The following is a 25604-nucleotide window of genomic DNA, read 5'->3' as shown; positions in this document are numbered from 1 at the left end:
TATATATAGACATATTCATATATACAAATAAAATACAAAAATTAGCCAGGTGTAATGGCATATGCCTGTGGTCCCAGCTACTCAGGAGGCTGAGGCAGGAGGATTGCTTGAGCCCAGGAGGTTGAGGCTGCAATGAGTAATGATTACACCACTGCACTCCAGCCTGGGCAACAGAGCAAGACCCTGTCTCCAAAGAAAAAAACAGAGAGAGAGAGAGAGAGACAGAGACAGAGAGAGAAAGAAAGAAAGAAAAGAAAGAAAGAGAAAGAAAGAAAGAAAGAAAGAGAAAGAAAGAAAAGAAAGAGAAAGAGAGACAGAAAGAAGGAAGGAAGGAAGAAAGAAAGAAAGAAAGAAAAAGAAAGAAAGAAAGAGAAAAAATAGTCACTGATGAAGTATGAAGTGTTGGAAAAAAATGACAAAATTTTTATTAGGTATCAAAAAGTATTGTTAATTAAAATGGAATCTTACTGAACAGATAAGAGAGCAGAACTGGACATTTATTTTCACATCAAGTGAAAACAGCCTGGCGCAGAGTAGCACTATCATGGTTGTGAAGAGATGAATGAATGTTCAATGTCATGTTCTACCAGAGTGGGAATACTTTAAAAGAGACAGGCTATTTGAAAATAGGAAAAAAATTAAAAGCATGCTTCAGTCAGGTTCCCTGGCAGCAGACACCAGATTTGTGCACAAGTAGTTTATTAAGGAGGAAGACCAGTAGGGGAGTGGGGGAAGCAGAGTAAGGGTGAGAAGGGAAGCCAAACCCAGGTATGCACTCAGGCAAAGTCCCACAGAGGGTGGTCTCAGCCTGATCCCACAGGAAGGCTCTGGAGTGTGAGTCACACTTCAGAGTGGTCCCTGTGCAAGGCAAAGGAAATGGGCTTTCATACTCTCGCATCTATCAGTCACTAGCTACAGGCTGCCTTTGGACAATATAAATTCCCAGACATTTCTGGTTTAAAAAGAAGCATGAGCAAAACAGCCGCTATAAGCCCAAAGACACTCCCTTGAAAACAAGCTTTGGGTGCTGACTTTTCAAACTGCACACATACCAATGTCAGGGGGTACCCAGAAATGGTGAAAGGGATCCAGGGGAATCAAGACAGAGCTCTCCAACATCTGCCACACCTTCTGACACACATCGAAATCACATTTCAATAAATCAAGCCAGAATACCAGAAACATACACACATCCATTTCCGGGGCAAACACTCATTGCCCACTCTAATCAAGAGATGTTCAGGTGCCAGGCAGAAGGAAGATCCACTATAGCATCATCCTCCAGAGAACAGAATATGATTATCATTTGGCAAAGAAAGACCCACATCACCTTGGCTGGAAGCTCACTGAGACAGAAATTGTGTGTAGTAAAGCAATATCTGGCTAGCATCCCTGGACTTTGCCCTCCCATCTTCATCCTAAAATACCTATGAAGACACACAAAAAAGGATGAAAACTCACAGTACAAAAAAAAAAAAAAAAAAATAGGACCTTTGGTAAAAGAGAAACTTCCTTCACTATCAAGCTGATGGAAACTTGCTGCTTGTCTGCCTGATAGAATCTTTGCAAAAACATCATTCTTCCCCCAGGAAAGTAAGTTTAGTAAAAAACTCACATGAAAATGAACAGAAACATACTAAGCTCAACAAAAGACACAATTAGATGCAGCTGCATAATAAATACATGATTACATGGTTCAGACTTGTTAAGAAGACAGTTATAGATGAGTGAAAGATTCAAACATCAGGAAAGAAATCAGAGAATGATACAGATGGAAAGTTGCTAAATACTGACAAATGGTATCCCTTGGTAGGAGGGCTGTGGGTGACTTGTTTACTTCACTGATCTTTTCTGATTTTGTTTCTAAATTTCATATAAGCTTAAAGAGTCAAAAGAAACATCAGGAAACAAAGTTGCTTATGCATTATAATCAAGAGTTTTTAAAAGATGACTACGTAAGTACTGAACAACAAAAGACTGAATAAAAATGTGCTAACATGTAATTACAATAAATTTGCTTTTATAGAAAACTATACTTTTACAAATTTTCAACAATGATCACATTTAGCAAATACAGCAGGTCCTCAAATAACATTCCTTTCAACAGAGTTTCATTATAACATCGATGAGAAAACAAATTGGGTCCCCACCGGGGACACTGTGTGGAATTTGCACATTCTTCCCATCTTTGCCTGGATTTTCTCTAAGTACTCAGGTTTCCTCCCACACCCCAAAGATGTGCACGATAGGTGAACTGGCATGTCTCAGTTGTCCCAGTCTGAGTGAGTGTGGATGTGTGTGAGTGAGCCTGTAATTGAATGGAATCCTGTGGAGGGCTAGCTCCCACTGGGCTTCCTGAGCTGCCAGAATAAACTGGCCACCTTCAACACTGAACTGGAATAACTCGGTAAACAATTATCTTACTTGTTTTTATTAACCTTTCTTAAATGTATATATAGCTCACATTTATTTCCATGTTTAATATTAGATCTTTATTTAGAAGTCTGGTGATGTTTTTGTGACCAAAACTATGCCTTAGGAACTTAACTCTTGTTTGTTATCAATTAACCTATGGTAAAACTGGTTTTGTTATACATCATTTTGCTTCAAGTCAGTTTCCAAGAACCTGCTAATAATGTTAAGTGATGACTTACTGTGTATATACGCAGATTTGAAATTAAAAATTAAAAACCTCTTCTGAAGTTGCAACCATAGTCAGAAGTAATAGAAAATAGAAATAAATTATTTCAAAAGGAGATTTCATTTTTGTCCAAAATCTTTTTATAAGGTTTAAAAAGCAAAAGTGTTAGGTTTTATTACATACATTTTTATCAATTTAAATTTACATTCTCATCACATTTTATAAAAGAAAATATAAATATATAACTAAAAATGCATGGAATAAGACTAAATGACCAAATCACAAATACATTAATTTTTTTCTGACAGGTACGATTACAGATAATTAATAGTTTCTTTTCTACATTTCATAAATTTTCTAAATATATAAAAAGATTGGTTTTATAAAAAGGAAGAAGTATGATAGACATCCTTTAAGTCAATACCCTATGCCTGATTTACTGAAACAGGCACTGTCCTGGTGCTGAGCACAGCAGAAAGCAGCTGGCTCCCCACTGGAGCACCAGAGAGCCAAGGTTTCAGAGGCCTGATGTAAGCTGACTCAAAAAGGCCAAGAACTAGTAAATCAGAGAGAAGATCACAAACAACTGTGAGAAAAACAAAGGCTCCAATCTTGCGCTTCTTGGTCCTAAGGAAAGAGCTGAGCAGCAACAGCAGGTAGAGAAAGTGGACATGCTGCCATCTGGTGGTGGCTATGAAAACTGGATAAAGACCATTCTGTAATCTTGACTATTTAGGACTAAAGCCTTGCTCCTCAAAGTGGTCCCTGGCTTGCCCTGGCAGCTAGTGAGAAATACAGAATCTTAGGACCTGCCCTGAACCTGCTGAATCAAAATGTGCATTTTAGCAGGCTCTCAAATGATTCATGCACATGTTGACATGGAGAAACACTGGTTTAGAGAACAGCAGAAATCTTTAGCAAGACCCTTTATTTCTCACCTAGATGCCAAAAGCAGCCCCATCCTAAGAGATGAGGACCACTGTTATCAGCAAAATGGGGTGCAGCAAACTTGAGGAAGAGTCAAGGGAGAAAGTATCTTTCATCGTGGTCTGTAAATTGGAATGTTCATTCATCTGGATGTAAAACAACTCATATCCTAATGTTATTGTACTCAGGACCATAGATGCAAAAAACAAATGTTAGGCACAGGTACAGCTCCCTAGCAGCAGCTCTTCCTAAAGACAATGCTTCCATCTGTCCCTTTAATGGATTAGGATGGGGAAGGATTAAGGTCCATAAAAACAAAGTAGATCCTCCTTCATTCCCGTGGCCCTGGGCCTCCTCCTTTGATTCTCCCAGTCTCTTCAACTACTTTCTGGATAGAAACACCTTCTGGGAGCTAAAGTCTAAAGCTACATTATCCCATACATGGCCACTAACTTACATAAAATTACAGTTAATTAAATAAAATGAAATTTCTGTTTCTTCAGATGCATGAGCCACACACATTTCAACTGCTCAACAGTCACATGTGACGAGTGGCTATCATATCAGACAGAATAGGTGTAGGACATTTCCATCATCTAGGAAAATTATACTTCATGGACCTAGTCTAGAAAGATCCCCCAGCCCCACCTTAGGTTTTAAACTTTGTGCCATCAGTAAAATCTTAGAAACAAAATGTATGCATGTAACTCTATACAACTCTCTGGATGTATAAAGGAACAGTGATATTCAGTATATAATTTCATTCGAAGATCATCACCTATAGAGTTCACATAGGCTTTATTTAGGCTTCTCCACAAGTTCTACTGCTGTGTCAGGAGTGGTGGCTCACGCCTATAATCGCAGCACTTTAGGAGGCTGAAGGGAGTGGATCACCTGAGGTCAGGAGTTGGAGACCAGTCTGACCAACACATTGAAACCCCATCTCTACAAAAAATACAAAATTAGGCGGTCATGGTGGTGCATGCCTGTAATCCCAGCTACGTAGGAGACTGAGGCAGGAGAATCGCTTGGACCCGGGAGACGGAGGTTGCAGGGAGCAGAGATTGTGCCATTGCACTCCAGCCTGGGCAACAAGAGCAAAACTCTGTTTCAAAAAAAAAAAAAAAAAAGAGAGAAAGAGAGAGTTCCACTGCCTAGAATACTTTGGGAAATATACAACTCCACCTTGCCAGCCCTTCTTGATTAACTTCTCCTCTTTACAGATTTTTTTTTTTTTACTAGTTCCTTTCACTCGTGTTTCTCTATAGTCTTTCAATATTCCTCTAGCATGGCAAGAAAATCTTTGTGACCAATGGTCTGGAAACCTTTACAGAAATCAAACATCCAACAAGTTTACCGTTGAGTATGGAAGGCTTTAGGCTTGACTGCATCCACTACCATCACAGACTACCTGGTAAGCCAAATGGCAAGCCTGGAATGATGCACAGTCCTCTCATGCATGCTTTTCTGCCAAGCAAGTACAGGTGAATTCTAATGAGTGAAAAGGGGACACACTGAGATTCTACTGAGTCTCTTCTCTTGGTTCCAAACCCAGGTCACATTTAACTGGTGAAGGAGAGAGAAGCGAGAGCAAGAACCTTGCCTCAGAAGACAAGGCATTTTTAGGATTAACAGATATTCAAGGATTGTATTATACAAAGAAACTAAAAAAAAAAAAACACCTAAAACCTTAAAAACTAAACCAACATGAATGACTTAGGCAAAAGACTTTAACACTAAATAGAACATACACAGTATTCTAAGAACTGAAATTAAAATTAATAAAAGATAAAATTTGCAGGCTGAGTGCAGTGGCTCACATCTGTAATCCCAGCACTTTGAGAGGCAAAGGCGGGAGATCACCTGAGGTCAGCAGATCAAGACCAGCCTGGCCAACATGCTGAAACCCCGTCCCTACTAATAATACAAAAATTAGCCGGGTGTGGTGGTGCACACCTGTAATCCCAGCTACTCAGGAGGCTGAGGCAGGAGAAACGCTTGAATCCGGGAGGCAGAGGTTGTGGTGAGCCAAGATTGTGCCACTGCACTCCAGCCTGGGCAACAAGAGCGAAACCCCGTCTCTTAAAAAAAAAAAATTTATATATATATATATTGCACACAAGTCAGCCATTTTCTACCACTAACCAGTGGTTCTTCTTTTGCCATTATTTTAAAGTCTGAAAATTCACTGACCTGTTTGGCTACTTGGAGTTTCTCAAATCATGGAAACCATTCTGAAACTGAGATGATATGCACAAGCTCTCAAAAAGCATTCCACAATCACCTACTCATTATGCTACCTCACAGAAGAAATTAGTATTCCTAAAAACATGAGGTCATTTAAAAACTAAACATGATATGTCAAAGCTTTAAAAGAACACCCATGAAAAGGAAAAAAATAAAAAGACGGCTCTACCCCTCTCTCCGTGTTCTCACAGTCTCATAGAAATGACATCTTTAAAATAAATAAATAAAAATTAAAACATAAATGGGGAAATGGAGTCAAGGGAGAAGTGTTTAAAAAGCAGCTTCAATCTCCCTCACATAAAACTTTTCTCACTCTGGCAATTGCAATAATCCACAGCCTGACAGACTATCTCCCACCCCAACACATGCCCCATACAGGTTGCCTGCAATTTGCTGCCCACTTGCACATTCAAGAGAGGGAGTGTTTCTAGAGAAGCATATTTAAATTACTGCAGGAAATGAATGCTTACCAACTATTAAGTATTAATCAATCTAGTCCTTCAATCATAAATACAAACCATCCAAAGATCAGAAGATAATTAGGGAAAAGGAATAGCACAAAAGAGAAGCAAGAAAATGAGTCAGGCTGGGCATGGTGGCTCATGCCGATAATCCCAGCACTTTGGGAGGCCGAGGCAGGTAGATCACTTGAGGTCAGGAGTTCAAGATCAGCCTGGCCAACATGGTGAAACCCAGTCTCTACTAAAAATACAAAAAGTAGCCGGGTGTGGTGGTACATGCCTGTAATCCCAATGACTTGGGAGGCTGAGGCAGGAGAATTGCTTGAACCTGGGAGATGGGAGGTTGCAATGAGCTGAGATCGCATCACTGCACCCCAGCCTGGGCAACAGTGCGAGACTCCATCTCAAAAAAAAAGAAAATGAGTCAACTAACCCCAAAAGTAACATTAATAAATCAGGGAAGAAAGGAGAAAGGTTTTTTAAAAAAAATTATTTGCTTTTTTAAATGCAATGCAAGAAGATGTGGCAAATATAAAACATGAATAAGCAGCTATAGATAAGAAACAATCAAAAGAGTTCTAGAAATTAAAACTATAATTTTCCAAATTAAAAAATGCAGCAATGGACGAGACAAATTATAAAAGGAAGCTTTAGATGAATTCAAAGATCTGGGAAGAGAAAAGGAGACAGAGACTAGTAGGGAAAGGTACAGAGACATATATTATAAATTCAAGAAGCTCATCCATTTAATAGCAGTGGCAAAGAGAAAAGAGACTTGGATGGGAACAAAATAATAGAAGATAATTCCCCTGAGCTAAGAAAACAGAATGCAAGGGGCCAACAGGTGCCAAGCCAGAAGAATGAGGAAGGACCCACATCTAGATACATACTAAGGAAATTTCAGGACTCCAAGGACAGAGAAAATTCTAGAGGGGGAAAAAATGAGACTGACATCAGACTTCTATCAGTAGCAATGGGAGCTAGAAGATAATGAAATAATTTATACAAAGTTGTGAGGAACAAGCTTTTACAGTATATTTCATAAAACTAAGATACCATAGATATTGATGAACATACCAGAAAAGGCTGCCATTAAATTATGACACATCACTGATTATAAAACACATTCCCATTTCAAAGATGTTAAAATTGCTGGGCGGCGGGGGGGTGTGTAACTTACTATTGATGAAATACAATGCCTATATTCAGACAAATTATCCATCAATATGAGGGTAAAAGAAAGACATTTTCAAAAATTCTGTAAGTCTACTATCTATGCCTGCTCCATGAAAAACTTGCTTGACCAAGTACTCCAACCTATCAAGGAGGAAATCTATGTGGATAACAGTAGCCACAGGAGTCATGTATGAGTGCAAGAACTACAAGAAGTGTAAAAATACATACATGTTTCATTAAACTGAGATGCTTAAAGAGTATCACATTTAAAGAGCAAAGTTTTCAGGACATTTGGTGATTCCTTTCTATAGGTCTTCCCATGTTACTAGTTGTGGAAAGAGTAACATTTACATAATTATACCAGCATGCAAATGTCATTCACTAATTTGCAATTTTTAGAATCAATCTGTAGATGCAGCATGAAAAACTTAGAGTTAAGAAATAGAATATAAATGATACAAATAGCATTACTAAACAAAACCCAACAAATAGGACTGACACAGCCAAGCACTTCGTCTTTTACGCAGTCTTGTCAGCAGATGCTGTCCAAAATTGATAAACCAAGAAATAGAGATGTATGTGTATTTTAAATTGTTGGCCATAATTGTTTCTAAGGAATAGACTTGATTTTGTTATCTCATATTCTGTCTAATTTTTTTTCCTTTTTTGCTGTGTGCATGCATGGGAAAAAAAAAATCATCCACACTGTCCAAAGGTGGACTTGAAAAAGTTCCCAGAATGTCATAGCATCTCTCTAAATAAGAGCTGTCTCATTCTACCTTAAAAAAAAAAAAAGCAAACAAGTTTTCCAAAGATTGGTAGGTCTCACTTCCATATATATGTATGTGTGTGTGTGTGTCTGTGTATATATACAAAAAAAGAGATAAACTGATTTGTTTCTAATGTCACAGAACCAGTTTTATCCCCCACAAAAGTTAATACACTGGAAGCTGTACCTGATAGGTCCTTAGAACACGTAGCTAGCTTTTCCAAGTGACTGTTGATCTTCTCGATGGCTTTGAAGTTCTTATTCCTCTTCAGGACATCCACAACAGACCGAGACTGTCGATCCAGCAAAGTGGGATCTGCCCCAAAGCGCAGGAGCATCTGCACATCCTCTGTTTGTCCTAGGGCAGGCCAAAACGAGAAGGGGGGTTTGTCATGGTTCCTTCCATAAGATGTCCCCATGAGTGCTCTTCTTCTCAGTCTCCTCCCAAGCAGCCCAGGGCAAGAGGACTAGGGTCTTCTGCTTGTGGAGCCTGAACTGCTAGCCTCAGGTAGTCCACCCAACTCCCTGAAGCAAGGAGTTCTGTGTAGAGTGGGAAGGACAATAGCTTTCAAGAGGTTCAGAAGTGCGCTTCTCTCTACCTTTCTCCCCTCTCCTTGGTAACAAGCAAGGAGAGGGGGAATCTGGTTACTAAGCAACAGTTACAGCTGTAGGGATAACATCAAGCTGTGACTTCAGATTTCTTTATTCCCTAGAGAGGAAACAAAATATTCTTCCAGGAGAAAAGTCTGCCTGGAAACAGGACATGAAAGCGGTGATTGCTTTGGCATCAGGGGCTGTTTTGTTGTCACTGTTACCACCCTCCTAGCCCCAGCTCCCTGGATGCCAACTCTATTTGCTGCTCTGATGTATCCATTTGCCAAGCATCAACATATGTCTGTGGTCACAGATGCAACTGTTTGCGGGATGAAACAGGTATATCCCTGGGGGTACACAAAGACTTAAATGGGCACAGAGAGTTAAATGACTCAATGCCTAATCTCCAACTTCCATATGTAAGCTTTCCTAAAATTCACCTCCTGAGAAGGCAACTGCCCCTCTCCCACTTTACCAAAAAAAAAAAAAAAATTAAGTCATATTTCCTACCCATCAAGAATCTCACTGTGGTAGGCAGAATTCTAAGCCCCCAAGATTTCTGACCTGTTGTGCATCCACACTTTTTCCCAGTTATTCAATCAAATACTAGCCTAGGTGCTGCTGTGATGAAACTGTGCAAATGAAACAAAGGTCCCAAATCAGTTTACCTTAATATAGGGAGATTATCCAGAGGCCTGACCTAATCACATGAGTCCTAAAGGTCAAAGTTCTAGAGGTCAGAGATTCAGAGTATGAGAGGGATTTGATGCACAAGAAATTCTCCTCTACTGGTTTTGAAGATACAGGAGACAGGACAAGGAATGTCTGTGGCCTGCAGAAGTCAAGAGCAGCCTCTGGCTAATAACCAGAGCAGCCTCTAGCTAATAACCAGGATCTCAATCCAACAATGGCAAAGAACTGGATTCTTCCACAACCATGTGAGCTTAAAAGCAGGCCCAGAACTCCAGATGAGAACATAGCCAAAGCCAATACCTTTAGCCTTGCAAGACACTGAGCAGAAAACTCAGTCACATCATGTCACTCTACTGACATATAATAAATGGGTGTTGTTTCAAGCCACTAAGTGTATGGTGACACAGCCTAACTATAGTATACTGCCCCAAAGGGGGTAAAAACTCCTAACTTCCAGGGTATCAACCCAAAGGACAATTAAAACTAACTGATACCTGCAAAACCTCTTTTAAAAGGCACTACATAATCCATCCCCTACCTACTTCCCCCCAGAATTTTATTTTTATGTTTAACAATTATAGAAATTTCACTATATTTATGTTGTTTTGATAAGCTCCATATTGATAATTAGTAATAATTCAATCCAGAAAAAAAGTAACGCTTAGAGCCTTACAATCACAGAAATGTTGGGAGGACATCATTTCCATTCTATTAAATACAAGTAAAGAAGTGAAATAACAGTTTTATTTTAAAATATCCGTGTGTACAAAATTATAAAAATTCCAGATGTCAACTTAAATACATGCAGAGAGGTACACAGGTTTTCAAAATTCTTTAAGGGGATAGGGAAGCAAAATTTGAAAACCACCAACAAATCAGACTTATTTTTTTGTCTGGTCAGTATCCATTCTCCCTTTTTCTGAGAACCACCCAGTTTTCCTTTGAGACAGCACCTCCTCTCTCTCAGCCTTACCTGATTTGATGGTGTGAACACCAGACAGACTGACACACACCCCTGTGACAACCACATTCTCTACCATTTCACCAACCCCCAGGTCCAGGGGCTAACACTTAACCAGGATCTGGCCATTCAGATCATTCTGTTCTTCTAGCCCTGTCCCATACCCTCTTCCAGAGGCTAAATCCTGGCCAGGGCCTTGCCAATCAGATCATTCCATTCTTCTGGCTCTAGTGACTGATTGGTTCATAGGGAGGACATGTGACCAAAGTCAGGTCACTAAGACACACTAGGAGGACTTGTACTGAACTATTGGGAGGAGGTATCCTCTTTGACTGAGATTGGCAAATTGGCAGAAAGTAAGCCTGAAGGTTCTGGTGGCCTTAACTGAAAGACAGCCTGTCTAAAAACGAAACTAACAGAAAGAAGAAATAACCACAAACCGCTATTGATGAAAACAAACAAACCCAACAACTCTCCAAACACCACTTTCAAAATGAACATATCAAACTTGATTTTCATTAGAACATAGTTATTTCTTCACAAAAAGGAGTAAGAGGCAAGACAGACTCGTGAAGACAGCTTTAGAGCAAGCACCTAAACCAAACTCTGGAGTCTTCAGTCACATGAGACAGTAAATTCTCTTTCTTGCCTAAACCAGTTTGAGTGTAGCTTCTAACCAAGACAGATGCAATGATCCAACCTCACTTCTTCAATTTCAGGAGCTAACCATATCTAGACTTGGGTTCTGCTGCCGCCCAGCTCTGGTGAGTTCCTCAGCCTCTGCCATCCTGGGCCTCTCAAATTTCTATGCACCAGAGCCAGTGAGACCATTGTAACAACAAGCACCCACCAAACTACAAACAAAGCTGAAGATTTCTAAGGCCCAACTGACACTGCAATTTTTTCAAATGGGTTTAAAATTTAGGCCAACTTAAATAATCTGGAAAGTTCTTGATTCTCTATGTACCAAAAAAATACTTAAGAAGGAGATAATAAACCCAGTGTTCAGGCAACATTTCTGGGGTTTAAGTTAGCAATAGCTTTCAAAATCCAAATGCATACCAATAAGCTAGCACATCTTAAACATATATGCTTTTACTTGTACATCATAAAATATTTGCAGAAAAAAATGTAAGATATTAGTAACATTCATTCCTTGGTGCCTAATGGACAGAGTAGAATAGAGACTCTTGATGTATACATTTTGTACCTTTCGATTTTTTAATATATTTAAAATTTAAATAAAATTAAAATATATCCAAATAAATAACATGTACAGTTCCTTCAAACAAGCAATTTGTTAACAAGGAAATCATCCTATAGATACAACCCCACTGATTCACAAACATGTTTGTAAAAGAATGGTCTCCAAGCCTTGTTTTCAATTGCATAATGAACTATAATACATTTAACCATCTATTAGTATGAGCTGTTAAAAAAATGAAACTGCCATGCAGATACTATTAGGGAAAGATGACTAAGATACATTGTTCAGTGAAGAAAGCAAGTTGCTGAACAGAATGTACAGTGTACCTACATTTATATTTAAAAGGGAAAAAACTGGCATTATACATATATATTACTAGCAAGACTCACAAAAAAAGTGTTTTAGTAGTTGATTTTGTAGAAAGAGATTTACTTTTTATCACATTCTTTGAAAGTGTCTGAATTTTTTAAAGGAATATAAAACTATTTATTGACCATCGTTCACCAGTATTTTAAATAATAAACAATATACAGTTGGATAACATTCTGATTAATACAAAGTTGTTTTTCCTGGCTTCTGCTGAACCAGTAAAACAAATACTGAAAAGACTGAGCCTACATGTAAGGAATAAGTTGAGGTAAAGAAAAAACATGCGAGTCAATAGTTTAGATCAGGGGTCCCCAACCCCCGAGCTGTGGACAGGTGCTGGTCTGTGGCCTGTTAGGAAGCGGGCCTCACAGTAGGAGGTGTGCAGAGGAAAGCGAGCATCATCGCCTGAGCTCCGCCTGCTGTCAGATAAGCAGCAGCATTAGATTCTCATAGGAGTGCAACCCTATCGTGAACTGCGCATGTGAGGGATCTAGGATCTATGTTGCCACTCTTGAGAATCTAACTAATGCCTGGCAATCTCAGGTGGAACAGTTTCATCCCAAAACCATCCTCTTCTCCCACCCCCAACTATACCCCACCATCTGTGGAAAAATCGTCTTGCACAAAACCAGTCCCTGGTGCCAAAAAGGTTGGGGATCGCTGCTTTAGATTACAAGAGTTTGTTCACTCATTTATAGCTGCAGGTCCTAAACTACCAACATCTCTAACCATCTGATTAGTTTCCATGAGCCACGTCTTAGATAGTCCATGAATCATGACCTTTCGGTCAATGTAGCAACAGGGATTTCAACTTACATGTTCTTACCTGTAAGTGAGGGCTACACAACTAGAATACTTGGATACCAGGAGGGAAACAACAGACACTAGGGCCTACTTGAGGATGGAGGGTGTAAGGAGGGAGAGGATCAGAAAAAACACTTATCAGGCACTATACGTATTACCCAGGTGATGAAATGATCTTCACACAAAACCCCTATGACATGCAGTTTACCTATATAATAAACCTGCAAAAGTACCCCCCGAACCTAAAATAAAAGTTCAAAAAAAAAAAAAAGAAAGAAAAGAAATGGCTCACTAAAAGAATCTTTTTAAATGCCCATTTAACTGCCTTGTTTAATTAAAACGTACTAGGATTCTCCTAGCTTCCTCATCTGGATAGGGAGGCGCTGGGTTGTTGGCCATAATGAAATTTTTCTTTAAGGAATTTTGATAACAAACGATTGCATTTTTAGATATAAATGATTTTAAATTGTCAATTTAAATTGTCTGATTAATTAGAATCATTTATTTCACTTGATACACATGGCTTCAGGAAAATTTTCAATTTACCTGGAAGCAATTTATCTCTTACGTTGCTCAGAATGATGGCATATTAGAAACATGGGCTTACTTGTGACTTTTGTTTTGGCAATTGTTTAAAAAAAAAGAAAACTATTTACATATGCATTTTATGTATACGTACACAAAAACAAAACAACCAGAATGATCCTTAGTTATGATTAATGACTATGAGAATTTTCCCCAACATTTAGAAAATCTGTTCCTTACTGCAGAGGAAATAATATACCATGGTATCGAATGTTCTTTACTGATAAAGGAAGCAACTACAGAGAGCTTTTGTTTCTTTGTTCAAAGTAACCAGTTCTATTGATGAAAAAAAACAACAACAAACCCAACAACTCTCCCAATACCATTTCAAAATGAACATATCAAACTTGATTTTCATTAGAATGTAGTTATTTCTTCACACTAGTAAATAAAAAACCAAGAACCAGATTTTGTATAAATATATATATATAAAATATACATATATAAATATATATATAATATACATATATAAATATATATATAATATACATATATAAATATATATATATATATAAAACAATGTGAACAATTACTAACATCATCTTCTGGGCAAGAATGCCAAGTTAGTCTTTCTTCATAAAAAGCAATTACAATTTAAGGACACTTCACACTTGTCTCTTTTGCCAGCATCAAGTTGGCCTCATTTGAATCTTTCCATCTCATGAGAAACATCAATTCTCCACTGCTGTCTGTGGCACCAATTATTCTTTCAGGATTAAGACCTCTAGCAAGCCCTCTTGGTTTCTCAGCAGCATCTCTTTCCTTCTTTGATTTGCTGTCATCCCATTTACTGTGAGATAAAGCATTTTGTAATTCCTTTTCTTTACTTAATTTGGGAATTAATAAATGCTTCAATTAACTCTGGGGAATCTAAATTTTCTTCAGGTAACCAAGCATTGTATCATGACGTTCTTCCATTTGTAGGTCTGTAGCATCTGTAAATCCCTTCCACTTGAGCAAATAGTCCACTTTCCCTTTCACTACACATCAATCCACTACTTTTTCCACCACAAATTCTCCAACTTTTTTACTCTTTCCATTCTGTTTCTTTCCCCTTGTTTGCAATGTAGTTTAATTGGAGGCCATTTTCTTTTTATTATTATTATTATACTTTAAGTTTTAGGGTACATGTGCACAACGTGCAGGTTTGTTACATATGTATACATGTGCCATGTTGGTGTGCTGCACCCATTAACTCGTCATTTAGCATTAGGTATATCACCTAATGCTATCCCTCTCCCCTCCCCCCACCCCACAACAGTCCTGGGAGTGTGATGTTCCCCTAATTGGAGGCCATTTTCTTATTGCAGACTTGAAGAGCCACTATTCACTGCCTCTCAGCTGTTCTGGGTCGTGGGTCTGTTACATCTCCAACCCTGTGCACCTTAAACTTAAGCCACATCCAATGAACTTTTTTTATCAAAAACATGAACTTTCAATATTTTTCCCCTTTAAAATATTTTTTCCATTGAAATACAGCTCATATAACATAGAATTCATTCTTTTAAAGTGTATTATTTGCCCGGGTGTGGTGGCTCACGCCTGTAATCCCAGGACTTTGGGAGGCCGAGGTGGGCAGATCACCTGAGCTCAGGAGTTCAAGACCAAACTGGCCAACATGGTGAAACCCTGTCTCTACTAAAAATACAAAAATTAGCCAGGCGTGGTGGCATGCGCCTGTAGTCCCAGATACTCGGGAGGTTGAGGCAGGAGAATGGCGTGAACCCAGGAGGCAGAGCTTGCAGTGAGCAGAGATCGCACCACTGCACTCCAGCCTGGGTGACAGCGAGACTCCGTCTCAAAAAAAAAAAAAAAAAAAAATTAGCCAAGCATGGTGGCACACGCCTGTAGTCCCAGCTACTTGGGAGGCTGAGGAAGGAGAATCGCTTGAACCCAGGAGGCAGAGGCTACAGTAAGCCGAGATCACATCACTGCACTCCAGCCTGGGCACCCCAAGGAGAATCTCTCTCAAAAACAAATAAATAAATATAAACTATATAATTTAATTAGTTTTAGTATATTTATGAAGTTGTACAGCCATCACCACTGTCCAATTCCAGAACATTTTCATCACCCCTAAAATAAATCTCATACACATTAAGTCATTCTCTACTCCCCTTCCCAAACCCCTGGCAACCAGTAATCTACTTTCTGTCTCTAGAGATTTCCTTATTCCGGACATTTCATATCAACGGAATCACACAACACGTGGTCTTTTTTGTCTGCTTCTTTCACCTAGCATAACGCTTGCAATCTTCGTCCGTGTTGTAGCATGTATAAGTACTTCCTTTTTATGGCTGAATAATATTCCCTTGTATGGATATGGCATATTTTGTTTATCCATTCCTCAGTTGATAGAGACTTGGGTTGTTTCCACTTTTCTGGCTATTATGAATAATGCTGGTATGAATAATCATGTACAAGTTCTTATTTGGGCATGTTTACCTTCTCCTGGTATACACCTATGAGTGACAGATTTGGTCTTATGGTAACTGTTTAACTTTCTGAGCAACTGTCAAACTGTTTTCCAAAGCAGATGCACCATTTTTCTTACCCACCAGCAATGTATGAAGGATCCAAGTTTTCCACTTCCTTGTCAACATTTGTTGTTATCTTTTTTTATTTTAGTCATCCTGGTGGGTATAAAGTGTACCTAAAATTTTTAAACTGGTTTTTAGAAAGGTGATTCAAAGACGCCCACAACACATGAATAGGCAAAGAGATAAACAGAATAAAACAGAAAGTTCAGCATTAGTGGCATCTCCAATTACTGAGGTTAAGACAGACTTTTAAATAAATAGTGCAGAGACAAATAGGTAATTATTTGGAAAAAAGTAAAGCTAGATTCTTATAATAAACTACAATGGACCAAGAATCTAAATGTAAAAAAATGAAACACTACAGGCACCTGAAGAAAATATGGGTGAATTCTTCTTTAACTTTGGTGTAAGGAAAGACTTTGTAACCCCAAATCTGGGGGCAATAAACAATAGATTGATAAATTTGACTACATAAAAAGAAAACCAAATTGCATGACAAAAAACAACAAAGTCAGAAGACAACTGACAAACCGGGAGAAAATAATTGCAATATATACCACAGACAAGAGCTAATGAGCAAAGAATTCTTAAAAATTGAGGACAAAGGACCAAAAACCATAAAGAAAAATGGGAAAGAGACATGAACATATAATTCATAGTTAAAGATATTAAAATGATTCTTAAACACATTCTTAAAAGTTCAACCTCACACATAATTACAGAAATGCAAATTAAAACTATACTGGAAAAACAATTCTCACCTATTGGACCAGAAAACTTTTTAAAATAAGACAACAAATTCTACTGGTGAGACTGTTGTGAGAGAAGCACCCTCATACATTGTCGGTGGTAACACAAATTGGTACAACCCTCTCCTAGATGAAAAGTTGATAATATCTATCAAAACTACATAAGCATTTATACATATGAATTAATATGGAGTGATTTCCAGGACACACTCTCAGTGAAAAAAACCAGGCAAGGTGCAATGGCTCATGCCTGTAATCTCAGCATTTTGTGAGACCAAGGCAGGCAGATCACTTGAGCCCAGGAGTTTGAGACCAACCTGGGAAACATGGCAAAACTCTGTCTCTACCAACAACAACAACAAAAAAAATAGCGGGGCATGGTAGCACATGTCTAGTCTTAGCTACTCAGGAGGATGGGGTGGGAGGATCGCTTGAGCCCAGGTGGGTGAGGCTGCAGTGAGCCAAGACTGCACCACTGCATTCCAGACTGGGTGCTAGAGTGAGACCTTGCCTCAAAAAAAAAAAAAAAAAAAAAAAAAAACACACACACACACAGAGAAAAGAAAAGAGAAGAAAGAAAAAAGAAAAATTGCCAGAGTATCTACAGTATCTATATAATGTAACTCTTCATGCAAAAAAAAAAAAGGGAGCTATAAGAAAATAGCATGTGTGCATTCATTGCTGCAAAAGAAATCCAGAAAGAACAGGCCTGTTAATTAAAGAAACTGATTATCTATAAGGCTGGATGGGCAGGGGGCAGAAAGGAGGAGGAAATGGAAATGGCCAGGGAGCAAGGATGAGAAGGAAGTGACATTCCTCTAAGCCTATCTTTTGTAAAGTTCTGACTCCTAGAACCATGGTAATAGTTCACATGCCCTTCATATACCCAAAATATAAACAAAATCAAATAGGATGTGGGGCAAATCCTAAAATGGAACATAAACACTAAAAAAATGAGTCTGAGTGTTCTACAAATTACTAACAAAACCATAGTAAAGGGAGTGGGAAAGAAAAGAACTACGAGTATCTTAACAGGATGCTCTAAGGCTAAAGACAAAAAACACTGAATATAAATGAACATAAAGTGAATATAAATCTAGTCAGTAAATGTGTTTCTCACAGAGGTATTATGGGTTGCCTAGTCTGAAATTCATAGACTGAATAAGTAAATATATTATAGATGAACAATATTACAAATAAAAAGGGCTGAATGATCATGGTGTTTGGACTGGAATCAGAGATATCAGTATAAACTCATGGTTTTTAACATAGACATATGCAAAGAGATACAATAATGCAGATGTAGTATCATCAGTTAGTGCACATACATGTATGTCCTAGCTCTTATCTGCCAAAAAGTCCTAGAAACAATGACACTCTGCTTAGCAATGGCATACCTAGTACCAGATCTTGTTTCCTCTAACATTCTCCAATAGGAACCAGGGATCCTTAGAGAAGTGGTTGATTCCAGGGCTGGGACAGGGACCATGCAATATGAACCTGGAACACCTTGTGGTGTCTGAAAGTAAGGAAGTGCTCAAGGGGACTTTTTGAAGGAGCACAGGAGCCAGTCTGAAGGAGTGCCTTATGGCTAAAGCTGGAGCAACGTTAGCAACAAAATAAATAATCATAGCATTGGATTTTATCCCATAGAATAAAATAAACATCCGAGTCCATACTGAAATCATTAAATAATTGAATATACAGGGAGAAGGAACAGCTCTTCATTACAGAAGAATTCCAAGCAATAGGCCAGGCGTAGTGGCTCACGCCTGTGATCACAGCACTTTGGGAGGCCCAGGCAGGTGAATCACGTGAGGTCAAGAGATTGAGACCATCCTGGCCAACATGGTGAAACCCTGTCTCTACTAAAAACATAAAAATTAGCTGAGCATGGTGGCACACACCTGTAATCCCAGCTACTCATGAGGCTGAGGCAGGAGAATCGCTTGAACCCAAGAGGCGGAGGCTGCAGTGAGCCGAGATCGCGCTGCTGCACTCCAGCCTGGAGACAGAGCAAGACTCTGTCTCAGAGAAAAAAATAAATAAATAAATAAAAATAAAAAATAAAAAAAATTTCAAACAATAAATGTAGACAAAGGAAGAAAAATTTTAAATTAACGTTAATCAAAGACCATAGTAATACCTGTAGCTGTCAAGATCTACCAATGGATACCAAAATTGGTGGGCAGAAGTTTAAGAAGAAACAGGGTACGTGCATAGTTTCAAAGTACCCCCTCCAAGATACTCATTAACTACAAAAGAAAAGATAGTAATTTTATAGTGGAGAAGCCCCACACATCACACCTTGACCAAATAATCAAGGTTAACATGATAAGAAGTATTGACATCATGAACCCCTTGGTATGATTCACTGAGGATACAAAATAATTTCTGTAATATTCTTACCAAAAACACGTAACTTCATTCCAGTCATAACAAAATATCAAACAAACCAAAATTGATAGATAGTCTACCAAATAACTGACTACTACTCTCTGAAAGGGTCAAGGTAACAAAAGGCAAGGAAAGACTGAAAAATGGTCACAGACTACAGAACAGAACACTAAGGAGACATGAAAACTAAATGCAATGTGGGATCCTGGAACAGAAAAGGTATGTTAGTGAAAAAGCTAGTGAAACTCATATGAGGTCTGTATATTAGTGGACAGTATTATATCAATGTTAATTTCTTCATTTTGATAATTAAACTTTGCTTTTATTTTATTTTTTAGAGACAGGGTCTCAGTCAACTGACTGGGCTGAATGCAGTAGCACGATCATAGTTCACTGCAGCCTTGAACTCCTGGGCTCAAGCCATCTTCCCATCTCAGCCTCTGAGTAGCTAGGACTACAGGCCTGTGCCACCATACCCAGCTAATTTTTTTATGTTTATTTTTACAGAGACAGGATCTCATTATGGTGCCCAGGCTGGTCTCGAACTCCTGGGTTCAAGTGATCCTCCTATCTTGGCCTCCCATAGTGCTGGGATTACAGGCAGGAGGCACTGTGCTGGCCTAAACTTTGATTATATAACATGCTAACTTTATGAGGAGGCTGGGTGAGGGGAGTACAGAAAATCTCTGAACCATTTTTGCAACTTTTCTGTAAGTCTAAAATTAGTTCAAAATAAAACATTTTTTAAAATATTCCCTGATGAAAAAGAAGATGAAGAGGGTATGGGAGAAAGCAGAAGAGGGAGCCTGTGAGAGTTGAGAAGACTCATTCGTTGGAGGTCATAGTGGCAGCCTATGTTGACATCTCTAATTGAAGGAAGAAAAGGCCCTCCTTTTTTTTTTTTTTTTTTTTTTTTTTTTTTTTTTTTTTTTTTTTTTGAGACAGCAACTTGCTCGGTCGCCCAGGCTGGAATGCAGTGGCACAATCTTAGCTCACTTCAACCTTTGCCTCTCAAGTTCAAGTGATTCTCCTGCCTCAGCCTCCCAAGTAACTGGGACTACAGGTGCCCACCACCACTTCCAGTTAATTTTGCCATGTGGCCCAGGCTGGTCTCAAATTTCCGGGCTCAAGTGATCCACCCACCTTAGCCTCCCAAAGCGCTAGGATTACAGGTATGAGCCACCACACCCAGCCAGCACTCTCTTTACTTTACGTTTTATCCTTCCAACTTTCAGAAAGTTGGAAGGGTTTCTGTGTTTATAAGAAATAGTATAAAATTGTTATTCTAAGCCACATACAGGTTAGAGTGTAAGCCACATATGGCTATAGAGCACTTGAAATGCATGATGAGGTGTGGTGAAAAAGAGTGAAACACATGCTGGATTTCAAAGACAGTACAAAACAAAAAGTAAAGAGAAAAATGGCCCGGCACGGTGGCTCATGCCTGTAATCCCAGCACTTTGGGAGGCTGAGGCAGGCAGATCACAAGGTCAGGAGATCGAGACCATCCTGGCTAACGTGGTGAAACCCCATCTCTACCAAAAATACAATAAATTAGCCGGGTATAGTGGCACGCATCTGTACTCCCAGCTACTTGGGAGGCTGAGGTAGATCTTGACAGCTACAGGTATTACTATGGTCTTTGATTAATGTTGATTTAAAATTTTTCTTCCTTCCACCTACATTTATTGTTGGATTTTTTTTTTTTTTTTTTTGAGACGGAGTCTCGCTCTGTTGCCCGGGCTGTTGTGCAGTGGCACAATCTCAGCTCACTGGAAGCTCCACTTCCTGGGTTCAAGCCATTCTCCTACCTCAGCCTCCCGAGTAGCTGGGACTACAGGCGTATGCCACTATGCCACATGGATATCAGGATACCTGGAGATGTGTTTTTTGCAATCAAAGAGTCAGACACGAAGTATTTTTTATTGAAGATTTGCAAGGTAGAGATACGTAAAGAGAGCACAATGATTGGTGTGGCACATTCTTTAACCATAAATTACTAGGCTGGTGTTAGCTTTAGCACAGTGGTATGCTAAGACCCAGTTCATATCAGTTCACAAGAGCCAATTGTTTAATGTCCAGAAATGTTGCAAGCTGGGTGATAAAAATTATAATAAAAAATTGTATGACAAACAAAACCCATCATTTCCTAATAATTTTTACTACATTTTGCTATTATCTATGATGAGGTTTCTTTACATCTATCTTAAAATGTATCCGTATACTAAAAATAAAATATAATAACGTCCCACCACACATCTCTTCCCAACTCTATGTTGCATGACATCACATTGGTACCATGAATTATGCCTCCATGGGAGTATTTCCAAGCTTGTCCAACCCATGGCCCACACAAATTTGTAAATTTTCTTAAAACATTGTGAGATGTGTGCACAGACCTTCTTTTTTTTTTAAGCTCATCAGCCATCATCAGTGTTACTGTATTTTATGTGTGGCCCAAGACAATTCTTATTCCAATGTGGCCCAGGGAAGCCAAAAGATCAGACACACCTGATTATACCATGGAACTCAAGAAATGTTACAATTCAGGGCTTCTGTCTCGAAGAGCTAGTTGTTTGCCAGAATATCACTGTCTTTAAGAAGGGACTAAAACACAGAAAACATCAAAAGAACAGATAATAAATAACAAGGGTTATGATGTGAAGAAGCTGGAATCGTCATACACTGCTGGTGGGACCGTAAAATGGCACAGCCACTTTGGTAAACAGTCTGGCAGTTCCTCAAAATGTTAAACATAGTGTTACCATATGATCCGGCAATTCTACTCCTGGGTATCTAGCTGGGAAAAATGAAAACAAACGCCCTGTACACAAATATTTACAGTAGCATTATTCATAATAGCCAGAAAGTGGAAACAACCCAAACACCCATCAACTGAAGAATGAATAAACAAAATGTGGTATATTTATACAATAGAATATTATTTGGCAATAAAAAGGAATTAAGTATTGATTCATTCTACAACACGGATAAACCTTGAAAATATGCTGGTGAAAGAAGCCAGTCACAAAAGGCCTTATATTCTATGATTCCAGTTACATGAAATATCCAGAATAGGCAAATCCATAGAGACAAAATGTGGTGATTGCTTAGGGCTTGGGGATGGGAGAAATGGAATGACTGCTAATGGACATGGGGTTTCTTTTTAGGATAAAAATGTTCTAAAATGTATTGTGATGATACTTGCTCAATTCTGAATAGATCAAAAAGCATTTAACTGTACACTTTAAACAGGTAAATTATATAGTATATGAATAATATTTCAATAAAGCCCAAAAATCCATAGACCCCTTCTCCTTTGTTTCCCTAGATATAGGTTCCTAGGTCCCAGTTCAGTGGGAATGACATTAGAGAAACAAGCCTCACTGGGCTCCTCCTGAGAGATGCTGAAGAGAGGAAACTGCAGTTTCCTACAAGTAACCACCAGACCAGAGGTCCCCAAAAGGAGGCCTTCAGGCTGGTTCTAGTTCACAGGCATGTTTAAATCTGAGCAGACAGCTGAAAAATCACAAGATTTCACAGTTTTAAAAAATCCAGATTTCTGGCCGGGCATGGTAGCTCATGCCTGTATCCCAGTACTTTGGGAGGCCAAGGCAGGTGGATCACTTGAGGTCAGGAGTTCAAGAACTGTCTGGCCAACATAGTTACTAAAGTTACAAAAATTAGCTGGGCATGGTGCTGTTCACCTGTAGTCCCAACTACTCGGGAGAGGCTGAGGCAGGAGAACCCCTTGAACCCAGGAGGCGGAGGTTGCAGTGAGCCAAGATTGTGCCGCTGCACTCCAGCCTGGGCGACAGAGTGAGACTCTGTCTCAAAAAAATCCAGATGTCCAACATCTCTGCCATGAGAAGATGACAGCCCAGCCTGGTTCCTATGACCAGCTCCAGGCTGCAGCAGCACCAGGCACAAGCTCCTCACCACTCCCTGTCACCTCCCTTGCCCAGAGGCTGAGAGTCCACTGTATGTTCTTTTCTATCCCAAACAGAAAGCAAAAACTGAGGGGTCTGAGAGTTTCAAGAAAAATGAGTGACATCAGAGAGCTCTGAGAGAGTGAACACAGCCTTCCTGCTTCCCAGGCTAACACAGTGCACCAGTGTCAGAAGAACCAGCTTTTCCTTGCATGTGCCAGCGTCACTCCCTCATGTGCCTAGTCTGGCCCCAGCAGGTATGGGAAGATGCAATCCCTGTGTTCGATTCTAAGTGCCATGAAGGCAGAACCATGTGCAGTTCAGTTCACGATTCCTCTCTAGCAGCTAACACAGATTTGGCATAAAATAAAATGAGTAACCATGTGATGAGGGAGGGAACAAAGACAGCCAGGAGCCCATGTTCTTGAATGATTCAACCCCACAGAAGCCATTTCAAGGTGAAAGAGCTCCTGAAGCCCAGCAAGTCTTCCTTCTCTCACCTCACCTTCTTTCTGCATTGCAGCTTACCCACCCACCCACCAAAATCAAGTTCAGTTCAAGGGGAAGTTTAGCCCTCTGAGCCAGGTAGGGATAGAACGGATAAAACAAGGCAGTCGGTGGTGTGGGTCCTCAAAGCCTGACACCAGCCAGCCACAGCACACCTTCTGGGTAATGCCACTACTCACGCTTGACGAGGTATCCTGGGGAGTGGGCAGCGACGACATGCAGGACAGTGCATCCATCCCCATCCTTCTGGTTAATGCGGCCTTTCCACTCGGGCTTGTGATCCATTAACCACCGGAAAAGATGGTTTTCTCCTGAAGGGAATTAAAATGACTTACTGTTTTCCACATACAGAAAGTCAGCAAAGTTAATTTGTGCAGCAGCAATAGATTAAAAAGAAAGAAAGAAAATCAGCAAAGCAAGTCAATGTGGACCACACTAAGGTAACCAAATGAGGAATCCAACATACGTTTCCACTCACCACAAACAGGTGTGGGGAGACACAGGCGTTTGTCAAGTGAGAGGATGAGTTATAGAAAGCTACCCATAATCATCGTAGGTCAGGTTCCCTAGAAGCCTGAAACAGGGATTCTTATACATGTGACTGAGCTACAGATAGCATGAGAAAGAGCAAGGAAGGCAGGACAGGTATGGGAAGCAGCTAAGCAAGGTAGTGATCCTAGTAGGGTCACTCCAGCCTGACCTCATGAGCAGCCCTGCAGCAGGAATGCACCACAGCCTGGACCCACCTTGAGGCACTGGGGCTGGCCTTTTGAATCCCCATGTCAGTCAATCAAGAGCTACAGAATGCACTCAGGGAGAGAGGCAAGGTCCAGAGAGAACCTCTCTGGGAAGTGGTTTCTGTTGACAAAGAGCAACTCTCTGCCCAAGGGGCCAGCTGTGAGTTGTTAGCAGCTAACATTGACAGCAGGTGGGGGTGAGGGGGTTGGTGGCAAAGAGGATCTGGGTGAGGCGCAACAGCCTCCACTTTAATAATCAAGCCAGTATCTCTGATGAGATTACCCTACTACATTACTATCAATAAGACATATATATTGAATTCTCTTCCCAGACTCCTTCCTTGGAGTTCCTGAGATCTAGGAAAGCCACGCACCTCTGCCAACTTTTTGGACACCAATTTGTCACAATGTCAGAGTTCTCTGAGAAACAAATCAAGGATTAAAACATACCACCTTGAAGGCTCAATCTTACTGATACCACCTATAATCACAGGAACTAACTTAAAAGTAGACACAATGGGGAATCATGACATTCATAACCAGAGCCATACTTCTCTGCATTCCAGTTTCCTCACTTGCAACTGGGAGGATTAGATTAAGTAGCTTTCAGTCAGGCTTTACTTTTAAATGTTTTATCTACCAATCTCTGTGTAAGAATAAAATCTCTTGGCCAGGCATGGTGGGGCTCATGCCTGTAATCCCAGCACTTTGGGAGGCCGAGGGGGGTGGATCACTTGAGATCAGGAGTTTGAGACCAGCCTAGCCAACAGGGTGAAACCTTGTCTCTACTAAAAATACAAAAATTAGCCAGGTGTGATGGCAGGCGCCTGTAATCTCAGATACTCGGGAGGCTGACGCAGGGGAATCGCCTGAACCCGGGAGGCAAAGGCTGCAGTGAGCCAATATCACGTCACTGCACTCCCCCAGCCTGGGCAATGGAGTGAGACTCAGTCTCAAAAAAAAAGATCTCTTATAAATTCCCCACTATATGAAATGAATAACAGCAGGACAAATCTGGCTAAAGCAAAGACAGGGGTCCCAGGCCTCAAGCCCATGGCCACCTCCCACACCCCCATTCCTGGGGAGATGATACAGCCTACAAGAGGTAGACTAGACAAGTTCTCTTGGCCCTTTCTGGCACTAAAATGCTATGGGTGAATGTCCCACAGTGTTGCCACATGTGCTTGGAAAGAAAAAGAAACTTCTATCTAAAGTGTGAGTGTGTGCGTATGTGTGTGTTAATGATAAAATAAAAATATTTTTAAAGTTAAAGACTATAACCAGATGGCGAAGCTTAAAAAAGAATCTCAT

At 39.8% G+C, this 25604-nt stretch overlaps 1 protein-coding gene and 1 pseudogene across 8 annotated transcripts in view; both read right to left on the bottom strand.

Moving 5' to 3' along the window:
* The window catches only part of TRANK1 (tetratricopeptide repeat and ankyrin repeat containing 1), a 117070-nt gene that overhangs the window by 38573 nt on the left and 52893 nt on the right, over window positions 1–25604 (bottom strand). For all 8 annotated transcript variants that reach the window (XM_054552361.2, XM_024244964.3, XM_054552365.2 and 5 more), the window contains 2 exons: window positions 23736–23867; window positions 8409–8579 (listed from right to left, as the gene is read on the bottom strand). In XM_054552361.2, coding sequence (XP_054408336.2) covers window positions 8409–8579; window positions 23736–23867 — 303 coding nt within the window. The remainder of the gene's footprint in view (window positions 1–8408; window positions 8580–23735; window positions 23868–25604) is intronic.
* On the bottom strand, window positions 9106–14520 carry LOC112132595 (chromobox protein homolog 3-like; annotated as a pseudogene).

This window comes from Pongo abelii, chromosome 2 (genome assembly GCF_028885655.2).
Source record: "Pongo abelii isolate AG06213 chromosome 2, NHGRI_mPonAbe1-v2.0_pri, whole genome shotgun sequence".
NCBI lineage: Eukaryota > Metazoa > Chordata > Mammalia > Primates > Hominidae > Pongo > Pongo abelii.
The sequence above is the reverse complement of the archived record's forward strand: the minus strand, read 5'-3'. Positions and strand labels throughout refer to the sequence as shown.